The 18682-nt window shown below is 36.5% G+C and overlaps 1 protein-coding gene across 4 annotated transcripts; it reads right to left on the bottom strand.

Moving 5' to 3' along the window:
- Nucleotides 1–1533: 1533 nt before the first annotated feature.
- fastkd2 (FAST kinase domains 2) lies at nucleotides 1534–18036 on the bottom strand. Of its 4 annotated transcripts, none has more exons than XM_007233705.4 (12): nucleotides 17597–18033; nucleotides 16731–17340; nucleotides 14537–14640; nucleotides 14346–14454; nucleotides 12616–12739; nucleotides 11976–12115; nucleotides 8671–8843; nucleotides 8341–8504; nucleotides 6647–6874; nucleotides 4057–4138; nucleotides 2945–3059; nucleotides 1534–1800 (listed from the first exon to the last, which is right to left on the bottom strand). In XM_007233705.4, exons 2-12 carry the CDS (start codon nucleotides 17286–17288, stop codon nucleotides 1657–1659), a joined length of 1941 nt encoding a protein of 646 aa, XP_007233767.1. In that variant the 5' UTR covers nucleotides 17289–17340; nucleotides 17597–18033; the 3' UTR covers nucleotides 1534–1656. The 4 variants fall into 4 exon arrangements, with proteins under 4 accessions (XP_007233767.1, XP_007233768.1, XP_015456900.1 ...); XM_007233706.4 differs by having other exon boundaries at nucleotides 17882–18033; XM_015601414.3 differs by lacking the exon at nucleotides 2945–3059 and having other exon boundaries at nucleotides 17597–18035.
- Between the last annotated feature and the right edge of the window lie 646 nt (nucleotides 18037–18682).

Below are 18682 nucleotides of genomic sequence, written 5' to 3'. Positions count from 1 at the left end.
ACCTTAACCTGCTTCCTATCAGTGTTTTCTCCACTCGTCACCAAATAATAATCCATGGATAATTCAGTAAAACTAGAAAGTAGAACAAAAAAAAACACCCAACTCACTGCAGAGCTTCCCCCCGTTAGTTCCCCAAGTACTCCTTCCAATGTTTAGTCAGATCCGGTTCCATTCTTTCTCACACAGCCTTCTTCCCACCAACTTTACACTACACTTAACTTCCTAATTCCCCTGAGTTATCAGTAAATGACGGCTAGAGAAAGCTAGAGAAAGCCCGGCACTGAGCCCTCAGTGAAAATGGGCGTGACTAGAGTTTAACAACTAAAAAAACACAAATTTAATGTTAACACCTATTCCTTTACTTTAGTAGTATCAAATATTTGCTTATAATAAAAGACTTACCTGTATATTTAAAATTTTCTACAACAATTTGGACAACTTTAGTATAAATGTTTTTTTTAAATATGCCTGCAGTGCGGAAATGTCTAGTGTGAAGTTTCCACAATCAGTGATGGTTTGGAGAGACATGTCATCTGCTGGTGTTGATCCACTGTGTTATATTAAGTCCACAGTCAGTGCAGTGTTTTCTCAGAAAATCTTACAGCATTTTATGAAGATGTGGATTTCATTTTCCAGCAGGACTTGGCACACTGCCCAATTGATCTTATATAATATTCAATTTTTTTGAGACATTGATCTTTGGGTTTCCATTAGCTGTAATCCATAATAATCAACAATACAACTAATGAACACTTAAAATAGATCCCTCTGTGTGTAATACATCTAGATAATGAGTTTTACATTATCTACTATTATTATTATACTACTATTTAACGCAATACAATACAACATATAATATACAATAGATTTAGCATTGTGTCCTAAATAGTTTGAATGAACTGGAGACATATTCTGTGCAAGAAAAGCAATGAAATATTACTGTTAATCATGATAGGATTCAGTTTTGCCCAGAAGTGTAAAAAAAGAAACTCTGCTGTGTTCAGTCATGTTAAAGTTCTTGTGCCATCAAGTTTTAAAACTAGCCACAAAGTGCAATTAAAGGGTCATGAGTATATTTAAGCCGGGTGGTAGGAGCATTACATTGTACGTAAGGGATTCTTTTTTTTTTGTCAGCAGGGACTGAAAAACTGAACACAGCTTACCTGCTCCAAAAAAGTACCTGTTCCAAAATTTTGCATCATATAGTGAAGATCCTCCATGGCTCTGCAAGGAGTCCTTTCCGCAGCTTGCTTGGAGCAGACAGGTTCTTAAAAGGGGTACCCAGCTTGTCATTTGTTTGCCATGTTTCTCTCTATTTATTGCTAAAAATCGCACGTACAAATTCTGGGTTCTGCCACAAAAAACGACTGGTGGTGCTTTGCCACCTGCTAATGTGAACGCAAGGTGTTAAGCAAAATTGATGCTTTCTTTGCAGAAAAAAGTATTAACAGTAACAGTTTCAGTAAAATTAAATATTCCACAGCAATACTGTACATACAATCACTCAAATATAATTACATTAGTCCAGAGTGATTACTTTATTTACTAACTTTATTTCTCCGCTCAATGCTCCTTACACACGGCACTATTACACCTCGCTCTGTGCACTCTTTACAAATTAACACATTCCAACACAAATATAGCAGCGCAGCCAGTTTATGAAGTTGACGTCTGTCCTGGCCTTTGTTCAGATTGGTTTCCCTCTTCTATTCTACAGCTTCCTCCTTCAGGAAAAATCTTGTCTCTCAGCATATCAGTCATCTCTTGGTTAGGCAGGGTGTTGATATTTTTACCTGAGATCTACAAAAAAAAAGATTCAAATGAAAGGTCTGTATACTGAAAGCCTCATCAACAATAAAGATGCACTGCAATGTCATTTTTGTAATGGAGGTTTTATCCACAAACATGCTTACAATTTATATTATACTGCATATAAAAATGTGTGAGGAAAGACATGAGCATTAAACCTGATTTGTTTTTCATTTTCTCACATTTTATAATATGTAAGAGTATATAACTTACAACATAAGTTGATTTCTTAACGTTTGTTAAAAAAAAAGGTTATTGCTCATTTCATAGTGGACACTTTTTGTTGCTTGTCAATAAAATGTTTGAATCTCAAGTGAGGAATGTATGTATGTAGAGCTTAAAAAGGATATGTTTACGTATTAAGGATATTGTAAAATGGCTCAAAACAAATAGTGCATTTGCAAAGTGAATTTGTTAAAGTATATTTGGAGCCAGTTATCTTTTTGGAAACTAGGACTGTTTTAAACCCCACACAAAAGTCAATATTAGATATTACATATAAGGTTGGAAACAATCATATCCTGGGTACATAAAACCACATATGTTATCTCCAGAATAAAAATCAAACTAAATAAATGTCGATAACCCGATTCTATAAACTCTTCACCGACTTTGAGAACAGACCTTTACTAAAGTAATCGTTTATCTATAACAAAACCACATAGAGGGTAGGGCTACATGATATATTGTTTAAGCATAGTCATCCAGATGTGGGGGTGGGGGGTGGGGATGGTGATGTCATGAGCCCTGCATTGTTTAATATCACGATATATGTCAACAACAACAAAAAAAGAACATTTAAAATGTAAAATTTTTCCAATATCATGCAGCCCTAATAGAGGGTCCTATAAAAAGTTTTTTTTTTCAAATTGTCTTCTAATTTATTGTTCCATCTCAATGTTAGCACTATTTCACAAAATAACACAGAGAAAAACAACAGAGAGCAATGTGGTAAGGAGCACATGACTAGGAAAACAGACAGGCATGGGAAAAGATAGAAACACAGAGATATAAACAGGATGAGAACATGACAGGTGTATTGTAATATGTCCAGTCTGTTTATAATCTGCTCTGACTTTATACATTGTGTAGTGTATCCACGGCTTTAAAAAGACGTGGTGGAAAAATCACCTACCAGACAAGGTTCATAACCCAGTAGTTTGAGGTGACGGATTTTCATGGCCAGCATGCTGCGTGGATGGGTTGTACCAAAACAAAAAGCATGCGAACGAACACATAGAACTGCAATCCTGTAAGGGCAAATAAAACCAGGCTAAAATTAATGTAATAATGTCATAAAAAACAGAGACTTCTGTTTGATGTTTGAGACATTTTGTCTGTGTTTGTAAATTTCCTCTAGATGGATTGCTCAACATCCATGCCTAAGTAAAGGACGCTTGTAATATGCGGGTAGTGAAATTTACATTGATTAAAATGGAAATATTAATTTACACAAGCCTACAACATAGGAGTAATCAAACTCATTGTCCAAAAAAAGTTCAGCAATATGTGCATGACAGCCTGTGGCCACGTGTGTTGCCTCTTGGCAAGGCTACTTTGGCAATTTTTTTAAAAATTTTTTTAATAAAGTTATTTCTATTTTTTCCTATTTTCTCCCCAATTAAGCACAAACAATTACCCAACCCACTCACTAGGACTCCCCCTATCACTAGTAATGCCCCAACACACCTGGAGGGTGAAGACTAGCACATGCTTCCTCTGATACACGTGAAGTCAGCCAGCGCTTCTTTTCGAGCTGCTGCTGATGCAGCATTGCTGAGTAGCCAGCGCACTCGAAGGAAAGGTACATCAGCTCACAGACGCCCTGTGCTGCGGACATCACCCAAGGAGTGATGTGGGGAGAGAGCGTCATCTACCCACCCAGAGGGAGCAGGGCCAATTGTGCTTACTCTGAGTGCCGGCAGCTTGATGGTAAAGCTGCATGAGCGGGGGTTCGAACCGGTGACCTCCTGCTCCCGCTCAGCGCTTTAGACCGCTGGACCACTCGGCGCCAATCCAACTGGCAATTTTCCTGCTTAGAGACAGACTTTCCTAAGAATACGGTGTATAATGTATATAAAGTTTAAAAGAAGACTACAATACTGTAGTCATTTTAGAACTACAACGTGCTACTATATGGTTAGTGGAGCTGATTAAATGGACTGTGTGTGTGTGTGTAATGTGTGTGTGTGCGTGTGAGAGAGAGGAAGAGAGAAAGTAAGAGAGTGTAAAACAGGTCAAACTCACCGGCGAGAATTTTGAGATGTTACAGAGTGCTCTTCAGGAGAACTCAAGATGTCTTTGGCTTCTGACAAAGTGATCACAGCGTCTAAAACAGAAACAGGATCATTAAGTGAAAATATTAAACATAATTTTAAAAAGGATCTGCCAAAAACTACTTATTTTTTATAGATGACTGATTTGATAAGCTGATTTGTACATACTTTTTTTAAAATATCATTTTATTTACATTTTTTCCCCCAATTTTCACAGTCAATTGCTCAACCCACTCATTAGAACACCCCCTATCACTAATGATACCTCAACACCAGGAGGGTGAAAAGTAGCACATGCCTCCTCCGACACATGTAAAGTCAAGGAAGCTTTTTTTCAAGACGAAAACGAGTCGATATCTAAATAAGAACAGCATTAAAAAAATCTAAACTAGATGAAATTAACTGACATGACGAAAATGTTTGGAAGGGCGACATCCAGTCAGAACTGATTTAGTGTTGTGAAAGGTATGGACCAGTTAGAAAGAGATCCAATCACTACCTGTGATCAGTACCTGTCTCTCCTGCAGCAGCGCGGCTGCGGTCAGATACAAAACCCAGGAGGAATGTAGTCGCCTGTGAACTGTCGTTATTTACGGGGCTCGACTGGAAGTTAACTCGACAGTGTCAGCAGCAGGGAGAGAGACAAGAGGCGATATATTTCTCCTTTGAGGTCACAAAAAACAAGACAAAGTGTAAAAAAAAAAAAACGTGTGGAACGACTCTATTTCCGCTAAAAACACCACTAATCTTTCAGCGTCTGCTGACAAGAGTCACACAGATCTCCATGCAGAGATCAGCGTTTTAATGCCAATGTTATTTCATGAGCTGATGGTGTGTTTAACTCGACTGTGTACTAAAAGACACCACTGCTGTTCTGTAAAGTTAATGTTACTGATACAGATTAACTCACTCATTAAGATAAGATCATCTGTTTAGTTCCACAGTAAGAAAACATATAGCTAGTGTTGACAGCAGAAACAGGTCAGAAAGAAAAAAGATGTAGCGAAAATATAACAATAAAATGTGAAAAGTGAATCTATATTAACCCAAAAGTCTGTGTAAAGTTCCTTAAACACTTTCTTACAAGTTTCTCACTTTAACTCGTGAAGAGCATCTCTACAGGACAGTGTGTGAATGTGTGTTTTTGATCACATTTAAAGAATGTAGCTACAGTAAGTGTGCTGGGTTAACTTAGTGCTGGAGATTAAACTAGCTCCTCTAAAACTGTGTTTTGTGTCTAGCTCTGTTCAAACTATAATTTAACCATTCAAATGATTTATTATATATTTGTAAAATATTTATAGTCACATTCAAACATTAACAATATTAAACAACTGGTTAATAAATGTTGAATAATTTAATATAAGTGTATAGTTAATAATTCAAGGGAACTGATAAAAAAAAAAAAATCAGTTTACACCCTTTACATTTTAGTCGACTAAATTGACTATAGTTTTAGTCGACTATATTCTTACGATATATAGTCGACTACAACTAGACTAAAACTAAAAAAAATCAGATCACTAAATTATGACTAAAACTAAATGCTCTCGGAGGAAATTGCAGCGACTCGGTTCTGATACAACAGCTCACAGACGCCTTGTGCTGATCAACATCACCCTTTGAAGTAATGTGGGGAAAGAGCTACACACCCAAAGACACCAATGCCAATTGTGTTTTTTCAGGATATCGGTGGTAGCCGATGGCAATCTACATGACTGGGATTCAAACCCTCGATCTCCTGATCATAGTGGCAGTGCTTAACCTGCTGGACATCTCGGAGCCCCTAATTTGTACATTCTTAATCTTAAGTCAGTTTTAGCTAAGGTTTCAATGGTTTAATACAAATATGATTCCAATCGCAATTTAAAAAGCATAAGCTACTTTCATCCACACTCCAAACTGTAGACACACTGTCACTGTGCTGAAGTCTCTCCCTGTCTCTCTCTCTCTCTCTCTCTCTGTCTCACGCACATGCAGAGGTGAAAGCACGTTTCCTCTTTCTAAGGTAGGTTAGAATAAGCAGCTACACTTTATTTACATTTTTTTCCTTCATTCATCATCCCAGTTAAACTCAGTGACTTGGAACATTACCTTTTTTTCTTAATAAAAAAAGCATAAAACATAACCTGAGATTTTATAATACAGTAAAAAAAAAAGTTATATTATATACTTTGCATAATACTTTATTCTTAAGCAGATCAATCCAGCTCTGTATATACATTATACATACATTATAATCATTATTTTTGTTTCTGCTTTCCATGTAGCTGGTTTTAATTTTGTGGCAAACATTAATCCCAGATTCTGCTTTATTCAAGCAAATAGAAACAGTGTCAAAGAGCCTATTAAATAGCAGGATTCCTTATGGATCATTACAGATACTTCACTTTTAAAAGTATCAAGTAGTCAAGTAATGAGGAAAAAGAAAGCCCTGCTCTTGATTGCATTAGCAACTGACTAATTGTACAGCACGGCGATCGGCAATCAGCCTAAAAAACACTGATTGTCTATTAGTAATACACACTCAACTGTGCCAAGATAAGGACAAGAGGTCTTACCAATGAAATAGACGTTCGCTTCAACAACAGATTCCATCACAGCGTCTTCCCCAGCCAAATTCTTCAGTGCACTGATCAGCCTCGGGTGTAGTCGGTTCTCATTTGGCTGGAGGACGTTATGGAGGTCTGGGAGGGGCGAAACTGAGGGAGGAAGAGGAGGGTTGTCCAGCCGTAAACACAGGTCCAGCTTGTGCAGGTTGTTCATCACACCTATATACTCTGTACCTCCTGTGGAACAAAACAAAAGTGCATCAGGAAATGATCATTGGTCATTTTATCAGAAACCTCTTCTGTGTAAATGTACTGTATAAGTTTACATTTACTGACTGTAGTACTATTTGCAGCTGCAGTTCATCAGTCACACCCTACTAGTCATTTTCCAACCAAATATTTATAAAATGTGTTTGTATATGATTTATTTAGTCCTATTGTGCTTTGTTGGTAAGCATGCTTTGATGCTAAATATGTAAAGTGTTATACTTTTTATACTATCACATTTTAGTATACATTTCTGCTTTTCTGACAGTTTCTTCTTCATTATGTCTATATGGCAATTGTGGGTGATAATGCCTTTTATGAATTATTCTATTACACATGATCTGTGGATCAAGAAATACAGTTGCAAGATAAAGTAAGTGAACCTTTTAGGATTACTTGGATTTCTGCATAAATTGGTCATTAAATGTGTTCTGATCTTCATCAAAGTCACAACAATAGACAAACACAGTCTGCTTAAACTAATATCACACAAAAAAAAGTATATGTTTGCATGGTTTTACTGAACACAACATGTTAACATTCACAGTGAGGGGGGGGGGTGAGTATGTGAACCTTTGGATTAATAACTGGTTGACCCTCCTTTGACAGCAAAGACCTCAACCTGTTTCCTGTAATTGTAGATCAGACCTGCACAACAGTCTTGTAAAAAAAGGTATTTTGGATCATTCCTTATCACAAAACTGTTTCAGTTCAGCAATATTCTTGGGATATCTGGGGTGAATCGCTCTCTTGAGTTCATGATGCCACAGCATCTAAATTGGGTTGAGGTCAGGACTCTCCAGAAGGTGTATTTTCTTCTGTTGAAGTCGTTCGATTGTTAATTTACTTCTATATTTTGGGTCGTTGTCCTGTTGCATCATCCATCCTCTTTTAAGCTTTAGTTGGCGGACAGATAGTCTTTAGTTTTCCTGCAAAATGTCTTGTTAAACTTGGGAATTCATTTTTCTGTTGATGACGGCAATCCGTCCAGGCCCCTCCACCATGTTTCACAGTTAGAGTGAGGTGTTGATGATGGTGTGCTGTGCCTTTTTTCTCCGAACATAGCGTTGTGTGTTCCTTCCAAACAACTCAATTTTGTTTCCTCTGTCCACAGTATATTTAGCCAGTAGTGCTGTTGAACATCCAGGTCCTCTTTTGCAAACTTCTAACGTGCAGCAATGTTTTTTTGGTCAGCAGTGGTAAGTCTTTAGCTGTAAGTCTTTAGCTGACACTCTAGAATCCTTCCTCACCTCATTGATTATCATGTATATGCATGTATATATGTATATACATGTATAAATGTATATGTATGTATATGTGTGTATATTTACATATATATATATATATATATATATATATATATATATATACACACACACAAATATATGCATATATATATACATATACATACATATACATTAAAAAAACATACAGACCTCTTTGTAGCAGCTCATCCAGACATTCCTTCTGAAGCAGCTTCTTTAAAAGAACCTGAGGAAAGTGCCCAAAAACACAGAGAAAGCTGACTGCTCTCAACAGCTGTACTGAGGTCATTCTGGGAAGATAGGACTCTAGCATAAGTGTAACACCATCCAAGAACCTACAAAAATAAAGGAAAAGACCACAAATGAATAAAGCTGTAGAAAAGGTAAACTCTGATGAAGTATTTAAGACTGAACTGATGTGTTCTAAAAACTATCCTAATAATGGCAGATGTTAGAGATCTCTTAATAGGTTACCTGAAGACCTAACCATTAAAAACTCACTCCTGCTTATGTTCTTTCAGATCATGGTTGAGGGAAGAGTAGATTTTCAGAATGCTGAAGAGGTCTTTGAGTGCGAAGCTGTGTGGTTTCTGGATCACTCGCTCGGCAAATGCATCCAACAAAGCGACAGGGTTGAAGCAAAGAGCCTCAAACTCCAACAAAAAGAAGATTATCTAGAAATCAAAAACATGCAGGGGCTGATGACAACACAATCTTTTTGCATGTTTTAAAAAGGCGTCTTTTCACAAACTTCAATGATTACTACTAGAAGATAACCAGAAGATGGTCTCACAGCTACAACTAGGCTGGCAAAGAACAGGCAGAACCTTCCCTAAGAGAAAAACTGTTCGTGCAACAAATGTGAATATAGTCACCGTCCAATGAAAAACAAAGATTCTTTTGTACATTTTGAGTTTTCTCCATCATTTGAAACTTGGGCTGTCAACGTTAAAGCGATAATGAATGCAACTAATTCGGAATTAGAAATGCGTTTAATAAAGCCAATAAGTCTGACCCCAATATTCGCTGTAAACTACCTCACCTCCGCCCAATGTGTGGATTTTTTTTCTGGAGCGGTTCGCTTGTGGTAAGAGGGTGATCTGGTCTCAATCCCTCCCAGCTATCAAATATACTCCTTTTTAATTGAGCTAAACCCGCTGATAAGGTGCAGTGCCTTTATCGTCAATTGATCTGGACCAGAGAAACTACTGGTGTGAAAATGCACTTTTATACTCAGCAAATTAAGTTCTAATTCAGAAATCCTCACAATCAAGCTGAGATGTTTACAATAAAGTAAAAAACTTTCTTCTATTCAATTTCTCATGCATTCTTTATTTCAGAGCCCCACGTTGGCTTTATCTTCCCTCAAACACAAAGTATACATTAGTATTTGAATTGACATCACTAACATAAATATAATTGCATTTTACATTTCTTACATTATGTATATTTATATTTATATATCCTCTATAAAACTTGCGAAGAAGAACAAGTGAAATTATTCACAGTTAATCCCAGAACATTGTTGTTATTAATCTGATTAAATATGTTTATATATTGACACCCCCATGTGAAACATTTAGCTGCTCTGTACACTGTTTAAATAATACTGGATGAACAGAAATGCTTTAAAAATGACTGGAATAAATTTTTATTTTACATTATCTTCAAACTTTTTGCTTTCTCCTTTACAGGGGCTTGCAAAAGTATTCATACCCCTTGAACATTTTCTCACCCACAAACTTAAATGTATTTAATTGATATTTTAAAAAGATAGACCAACACAAAGTAGCACATAATTGTGAGGTGGAAAAAAATCTAAAAAAAGTGTAAGAAGTGTGATACGTGATTTAAAATATTTTAATAAAATAAAAAACTGAAACATCTGATGTGCAAAATACTCATCCCTGTTTTACTCTTAAAGCCCTGAATAAAATCCAGTGCAATCAACTGCACTTAATTAGTTTATAGATTTAATCCAGCTGTGTGTAATTTAGTCTCAGTGTAAGTACACCTGTTTTGTGAAGGTCTCAGTAGTTTGTTAGGAAACACTAGTGAACAAACAGCATCAGGAAGACCAAGGAACTCACCAGCAGTGTTAATTTTGACATCAAATTTTGATTTAGTTTTAGTCATAGTCTTTCAACTAAAATGTCAATTAGTTTTAACCATAATTTAGTCATCTGAAATGTTTTAGTTTGTCTAGTTTTAGACTAAATCTACAGTCAGTTTAATCAACTAAAATGTAAAGGGTGTAAATGTGAATACATTTTAATCAGTTTAATTGAATCAGATGAATTAATTGAACAACCTATTCATGTTTTCTTTATTATTATTAATGTGGGTATGTGACTGTCGATATTTTAAGGTTAAAATCCTGATGTAACACAAATAACACAACACCACAATTTCATGATCAGGTCACAACTAGATGTATGGGATGTAAAACCCTTAATTAAAGGATTTGAATGGTTAAATACTTTAAACAGAGCTGTAGAAGCAAAAAATAGTTTTTAAAGAAGCTAATTTTATCTCCAGCACTCACTCAGCACACCTCGCTACAGTCTATATAAACGTGGTCAAAAACATACATTTACACCCTGTCCTGTAGAGATGCTCTTGGGCTGTACTTGGAGACTTCATGAGTTAAACTGACTAAGAAAGTGCTGTAACTTTTTTTTTCTAGTCGAGTCCCATAAGAAACAACAATTCACAGGATAGTACAATCTTCCCGGGTTTTGTGTAAATATGCATCACACTGTGCTGCTGCAAAAGAGATTGGTACTGATGGGATGACTCCCCCGCTTGTCCCAGTAGTTATGACTGGATCTCTTCCTAACTGGTCCCTACCTTTCACAAAACTAAATCAGTTCTGATTGGATGATGTCCCTGTCAAACATTTTCATCTTGTTTTTATTCATTTTTATTATTTTATGCTGTTTTTTTTATTTGGTTATCGTCTCGTTTTCGTCTTGCAAAAAAAAAAAAAAAAAAAAAAAGGTTCACTGATGAAAACTATGACAAAAATAACTTAACAATGAAATTAACACTGCTCATCAGTAGGGCTGGGTATCGAAATTCCATACCGAAAAGACACTGGCCGAAATGTCTCTGGAATACCGAATATTGAAAAATTTGGTGCTTGTTTTAGATACTTTGCATGACCTAAAGCACATTACACTATTATTACTGCCCCCTCTCACAAATACAGGGAACTACCAGCATTAAAAAAAACAATCATGATTATAATTAAGTTTATGTGATTGACACCACTAATATAATTTCATTTAATTATGTCAATGTAATGCTGATATTAAAAGAAAAACTCTTACAACTGAAATCCATAAAGCAATATGCGTAGGAAAAATATCTGTAGTTTAAGCACGAGGAATGATTTTGTTCTTTTTTAGAGCGCCACAAATATGCTCACTATTTGTTCCAACAAGATCCAAAAAGATGGGAGTCTCTCGTGGTAACATTAGGATAATGAGATTACTCATGTTGGCTGTTGCGTAAATTCATTGTTTGAGAATAACTTTTATTTGATTCGTTTTATTTAAAAACAATACCCTGCCCTGCTCACCAGACAGAAATTTGATTACAATTAAAAAAAAAAAACATGTATCATTTTCTTTCCACTTCACAATTATATGCTACTTTGTGTTGGTCTATCACTTAAAATCTCAATAAAATACATATACTTCAAGGGGTATGAATGCCTTTGCAAGCCACTGTTGCTGGTTGATGGGGGATCAAATACTTATTTCACTTCAATAAATAAATGTAACTGTAAATGACGGTCTAACCTGTTTGTTACTCCAGATGCTGAGTGTGGTGGCCAGGTAGTCGGAGATGGACGAGAGGAGATTACTGTTTCTGTAAAAGAGCTCACGGCAGGATTTCAGCACCATCAACATCTTGGGGTAAGGGACACCATATATATTTTCTAGAGGAAAAAACAGAAGATTTAATATGAAACTGAGCTTAACTAGGCTGGACTACACTCAGTCTTTACTTGATTCAAAGGAACGGCACAAAATTCTAAAAACAAAAGTGAGGCTCCCTTAAGAAAGCTCTAGACTCAAATACAGTCCTAGAATTTATAAAGAACACATTTAGAAGCTTCAGGAAGCATCAATGGAGATAGTTTCAGCTAAGTATTGTGCTAAACTGCAGTGCTGGTGTTTTAAAAAAAAAAAAACCTAGTCTAATTATGAAGGAGATATTATTCAATATTTCTTAAAATCTGTGTCAAAATAGTTGCATTTTTCAAAAGCAATCAGAGCGATGGAATCTAAAGGCTATTAAAACACAGCTAACTAACTATGGGTCAATACTGTGTTTTTGAGAACCTATACAGCATTGCAAAACATCATTTTGTGATACTCTGATAGCTATTCTCTTACACCCCAAATTTCAGCATCATTTCAGTATTAATTAATTTACCAGCTATCCTCTTGCTGAAGATGTCCAGCAGTGGTTTGGAATGTAGATCTATGGTGGCCAAGGTACGCATCATGTGCTGAGCATTGGGCAGAGTGAATTCATCCGCCATAGACAGTGCCTTCATCTGGTGGAAACACAAAGAGCAGTTAGCAAATCGCACAAAATTCAGAGTGGTTGCACACTAAAGTGGCTTGCAAAAGTAATCATACCCCTTGAACTTTTCCATATCTTGTCACATTACAACCACAAACAAATATTTAATGTGAAAGGCCAACACAAAGTGGTATACAATCGTGAAGTGGAAAGTAAATTATGCATGCTACAAAACCTACAAAACAAGTGTGGTGTGGTGTGCTAAAGCAATCAGCCCCCTTTTCTCAAATTGGTATCTCAAAGCAACAAATTGCATTTAGAAGTTTCCTGATGACTGCTAATGACTAAAAGGAGTTCACGTGTGTAATATAATCTCAGTACAAATACAGCTGCTCTGTGACGGCCTCAGAGGTTGGTTAAGAAAATATGGGGTAAACAGTGTCATGCAATCCAAAGAAAACACCAGGCAGGTCAGGAATAAGGTTGTGGAGACGTTTAAAGCAGGCTTAGGCTATAAAAAGATGTCCCAAGCTTTGAACACTGATCTCACTGAGCACTGTTCAATCCATTATCAGGAAATGGAAAGAGTGTGGTAAAACTGTAAACCTACCAAGACAAGGCCGTCCACCTAAAATTATAGAGCGAACAAGGAGAGCACTGATCAGAGATGCAGCCAAGAGGCCAACGGTGACTCTACATAAAATGCAGAGATCCACAGCATAGGTGGGGGAAACTGTCCACAGGACAACTATTAGTCATGCACTGCACAAATGTGGTCTTTATAGAAGAGTGGCAAGAAGAAAATCGCTGTTAAAAGAAAACCATAAAAAGTCCCGTTTGCATTTTGCCAGAAACCATGCTGGGGACACAGCTAACATGTGGAACAAGGTGCTTTTGTTCAGACTCTGAACACATCACTCTGAACACAACATCCCCACTGTCAAACATGGTGGTGGCAGCATCATGCTGTGGGGATGCTTGTCTTCATCAGGGACAGAGAAGCTGGTCAGAATTGATGGGAAGATGGATGGAGTTAAATACAGGGCAATCCGGGAAGAAAACCTGTTGGGAGGCTGCAAAATACTTGAGACTGGGGCTGAAAGAGGTTCACCTTTCAGCAGGACAACGACCCTAAACATAAAGCCAGAGCTTTCATGTGTTAGAATGATCCAGGCAAAGTCCTAAACCTAAACCCAATCGGGAACTTGTAGCAGGATCTGAAAACTGCTGTTCACAAAGGCTCTCCATCTAATTTGTCTGAGTTTGAGCTGTTTGCAAAGAAGAATGGGCAAAAATTTCAGTTACTAGATGTGCAAAGCTGGTGGAGAGACATACCCTAAAAGACTTGCAGCTTTAAGTTCAGCAATTTTCAGTTTTTTATTTGTAAAACATTTTTTAAACCATGCATCATTTTCTCTCCACTTCACAACTGTAAACCACTTTGTGTTGGTCTTTCACATTAAATTCCGATTAAATATCTTTATGTTTGTGGTTGTAATGTGACAAAATATGGAAAAGTTCAAGGGGTATGAATACTTTTGAAAGCCACTGAATATACACAGCAAACATTGAATCAGAAACACCCAACAGTTTTACCTGCACTCAAAAGCTCAAACATCATCAAACATCCAACTAACCTGCAGATTCTTCTTTATGACTGGGGGAGTATCTTTCCCTAACAAGCACATCACGTTCTGCAGAGCAATCACATTCTGGATCTTTGGAATCCACTCCGGCAATATGAGCCTTAAAACACAGAAAACACACAGACTGATGAATACAGAAGAGTTACTACAGGGGTTTCAGAACTCCATAAAAAATGCCATACTTCAATCCTTGTGTAAGTGCATCAGAATTTTTGCTGCTTTCCATCTGTTTCAGGGTGTAGCACAAAATCGAGAGGGACTTCTCATCCAACTGATTCAGCCTTTCCTATAAAGAATAAAATGAATAAAAAAAAGAATTCTTAAAATGCAAATGAACCCACACTACATTTACAGGGGTACATAAGTCTGACATAATTTAATTTAATTAAAGGTGCTGTATATGATTTAAATCCAATCAACTTTTTGTTAAAAAACAAACATACAAACAAAAAAGCAAATGTTTCCTTACAGCTCTAGTCTTTTTTTTGTACTGCAAAAAGTATGAAGTTCATACTCAGCCCTGGCTTTGTGATTGGAAAAAAAATAAAGTGGCTCAAAAAAGTTTCTCTAAGCCATGAAGTGGCTCAGAGAAACTAAAAGAAGTGTAAACATTGGGGAGGCATTTGGATTAAGAAGGGACATTCGAAAACGAAAAGGCATGTAAAAAGATGAGGACGTTGATCATCACTTTATTCCCTACTATTTTAGGTCATATTACGGTCTCTACTCCACCATCATTCTCTTAACAGCAGAGGTTCAAAGTGAGCTCTGAAAAATGTTTGCATTGCGACCCACAGCATTACATTACTTGTTTTTATCCGGCTGTAGGCAATCATGGCTAAACCACTCCCGAGTTGTAATTGTGTGGGCCACCACTGTGAAAATATCCAGTAGAAACACTGTATTATGCTTTTTTTATTGGTATGTCTGATGTGATGTTAAATATGTTCTGTGTTGAATAACTAGTTTTATAACTGCCTTTAAAAAACTAAATACTGGCTTTTGTATTTGGCCTAATGTTAATTTTTTTGTTGTTTCGGTAATTTTTTTCATTTGTGTGCATCACTAGTTTGCATTAACTGTAGAGTTAAATTATCAATATTATAATCTCATAAATGACATACAGCACCTTTAACCACATTTATTTAATCAAGACATGGCCCTGGAGCCACAAGTGACTCTAAAGAAAGTTTATGGGCACAGTTCCTACTGATACTGCACTTACGCAGATCTTAACAACAATGTAGCGGCACAATATTGAGTTAGGTTGAGTGTATGTTTAAAACCTTCAAATGAGCATGTTTTTAAGAGGTTTGTAGCAAGCAGTGCTAGCTTGGTGCTTGCTGTAGGTGTATCTGGGCCATTCCACAGAATGGGTGCCATTTGTTGTTGTAACTCTTCCAATTCAAACTTTTTAAACTCTGAATCCAATAACACATGTATTTAACTATTCAAAACATGTACTGGTCAAACTCAAGCAGCCTTACTTATTTTTTTTTTTACATTGTCTTATGTGACATTTAAAAAGCATGTTTAAAAGCAAGTCCACTAATTCCTTTGATTTTCTTTCAAGAAAGTATTTACTTTAAAGAATTGGTTGACTGCATGTTCAAATAATAGATATTTATGACAAAAAATACTCTTGTTACTGGCACTCACTCCTGTTACTTTTTATGTGTTTAGTAACAGGAACAAGTTTTTAAGCATAGAATTAGCAAAAACATGAAAAATAGCTAAATGGTAGCTATGCTAAAAGCTCGAAGACACTGAGCACATTCTAGTGATTTTTCCAAAATTTGTACTTTTAAAAATATCTAAGATCTAAGAATTAATTTAGGTAACAGGACTGAGTGTTGAGATTGAGCTCCTCAGTCATAGTTACAATAAGATCAAATATACAGAAACACTAATGAGGGAACTTCCCATCATCTTCAGAAGAACGAACTGATGTCACTTCCTGTTGTAGATGTGACTTGTAGAATGGTCCAGATGTTTCAGATGGGGTAATGTGTTACAGTAACAGGACTGAGTGAAACCCAGGGACACAACTAAAATGTGTATTTTAACTGAAATATTATGGATTTATTATTAATATCTAAAGGATTTTAATAATTATATTTCATGGTAAAGTGTGTATTTAGAGAGTGGGGACAGGTAAGAAAGGCATGTGCCTGTTCTAAGAATGTTTTTTATCATATATCTTATGTTTGCATTTAGGTCAATGTACACAACACTTTGCTTAGTAATAAAGTGCATTTTAAAGTAAATGTAATTTCCTGGGGACAGAAATGGCACCTATTTGGTGGAATGGCCCATCTATATTTTTTGTCTAGTTCTGTAGGGAAGTTTAGAAACCAGACCAAGTACTTTTCTGACCTGCATGACCCGCAGCAAAGTCTGCACCACTACACTGCTTTGGGAGACGCCCAGCTTGACCATAGACGACAGGGTGTAGGCCAGTTGACTGGTGCTCATGCAGGGAGCGCCCACCCTCGCCTTGTGGCACAGCTTCTGGAAGCTTGGATGCGCCAACATCAGACTGATCTCGCAGCGCCTCTGATCCTCTGACATCTTCTTGATGGATTTCCACATTTGTGACATACAGTAACTGATGTGCAAGTGGTAAACTTCTCTGCTGTCCACTAGGTCCAGGACATCAGATGGCGAGCGGCACTCTGCCAGCATTTTAAAGAAAGGAGCATGCTCCTCCTCATTAGACCTGGACAGGTCACTGGCCGCATCCTTACTGGGAAGGACACTGCACAATGTTCTAGTGGAGTTCTGATGGAAGGAGGGCACTGTACAGTTTCTACAGTAGGGAATAGGGTCAGGCCTTTTGTATGGAAGTGGACAATACTGGGTCCAAACTAATGAAAACCTTCCAGAGAGGATGGCCCTCTTCAACATCTGTTCTCCTGATTTCAGGACGTTCATGTTGTGACCAGACCAAATCAGTAAAGCTCCACATGGACAGACGACCCAATATCTGAAGAGTGGAAAACATATAAATAGAACCGTTAAACATATTATATCCAACCAATTTCATAACTAGAGGTTGCTAACTCAGGTTTTTACTTTCAGGACCTGGGTTACCCACCTCTAAAAACACACACACACACACACACACACACACACACACACAAAAACGTTAATTAAGCCATTTATTTTGAGAAGAACATTCTGAACTGGCTAGTTAACTAGTGAAAACATAGGCAGGTTAGCCTCACTCAGTTAAAACCTACCTCTAGCCAACGTTAGCATTCAGACCTGGGTTAGCAAATGAAGTCTGTGAAGTAAGTCTGAATCCCGAGGAGATTAAAATATCGCGTAATATAGAATTTATTAACATGTAAACCGCAGAACATGTCCAATTTTAATCAACAAACCAATACATTAGGTTTAACCTTAACTAGCTTGCCTAGCTTAGCCAACGCTAGCTAACTTAGCTAAATATTCTAAGTAACGTTAACTACGCCGCCGCTAACTAGTTTACTACCTTTAAAACGTCTATTTAACCTTTAACTTACACATTTTATTTACGTTTAGCTAGAACATAGTACTTAGACCACGTAAAAACACCAAATTAGTCCTGTTCCTGTCGTTTGAGGGGCAAAAAATCACATGTACAGAACCAGGCACTGCTCGTGCTGTGTCCCAAACTGCATTCTGCAAACTGCATCAAGTGCATCTCGCGGCCGTTACTGTTTTTGGAGCGCGAGGCAGCGTTAGTGCCCTACGTAGGGAGGACAGCGCAGTTTGGGTTAAGGGTTTATGAGCGACAAAGCGGACATTCCGTAGCAGAAATGACTCTCCAAAATAAAAGTATATTTTTCCATATCAGATCTGAATAAATAATAGCACGAAAGTGAATGAAAGCGAAACAAAATAATTTATTATTATTATTATTATTATTATTATTATTATTATTATCATTATTAGTATTATTAATAATAATAATAATAATAATAATAATAATAATAATAATAATAATAATAATAATGTTCGTGCTGGGCACCTAATTTTATGTTCGTTTTAATGTTTTTCTACATATTGATTTTTATTTTTAAAATGTAAACTTTAAAAGATAATAGCTACTGTTAAACACACACATTTAAATAATAAATTATATATTTTAGCTCCAAAATAAAGGTACAGATTAACAGATTTGAACAAATAATAGCTCGAATGTATATAAAAGCTAAACAAAAATCATTTTAATACTACTACTACTATACTACTACTACTACTACTACTACTACTACTACTAATAATAATAATAATAATAATAATAATAATAATAATAATAATAATAATAATAATAATGTGTT

Source organism: Astyanax mexicanus, chromosome 21, assembly GCF_023375975.1.
Source record: "Astyanax mexicanus isolate ESR-SI-001 chromosome 21, AstMex3_surface, whole genome shotgun sequence".
Taxonomy (NCBI): Eukaryota; Metazoa; Chordata; class Actinopteri; order Characiformes; family Acestrorhamphidae; genus Astyanax; species Astyanax mexicanus.
The sequence above is the reverse complement of the archived record's forward strand: the minus strand, read 5'-3'. Positions and strand labels throughout refer to the sequence as shown.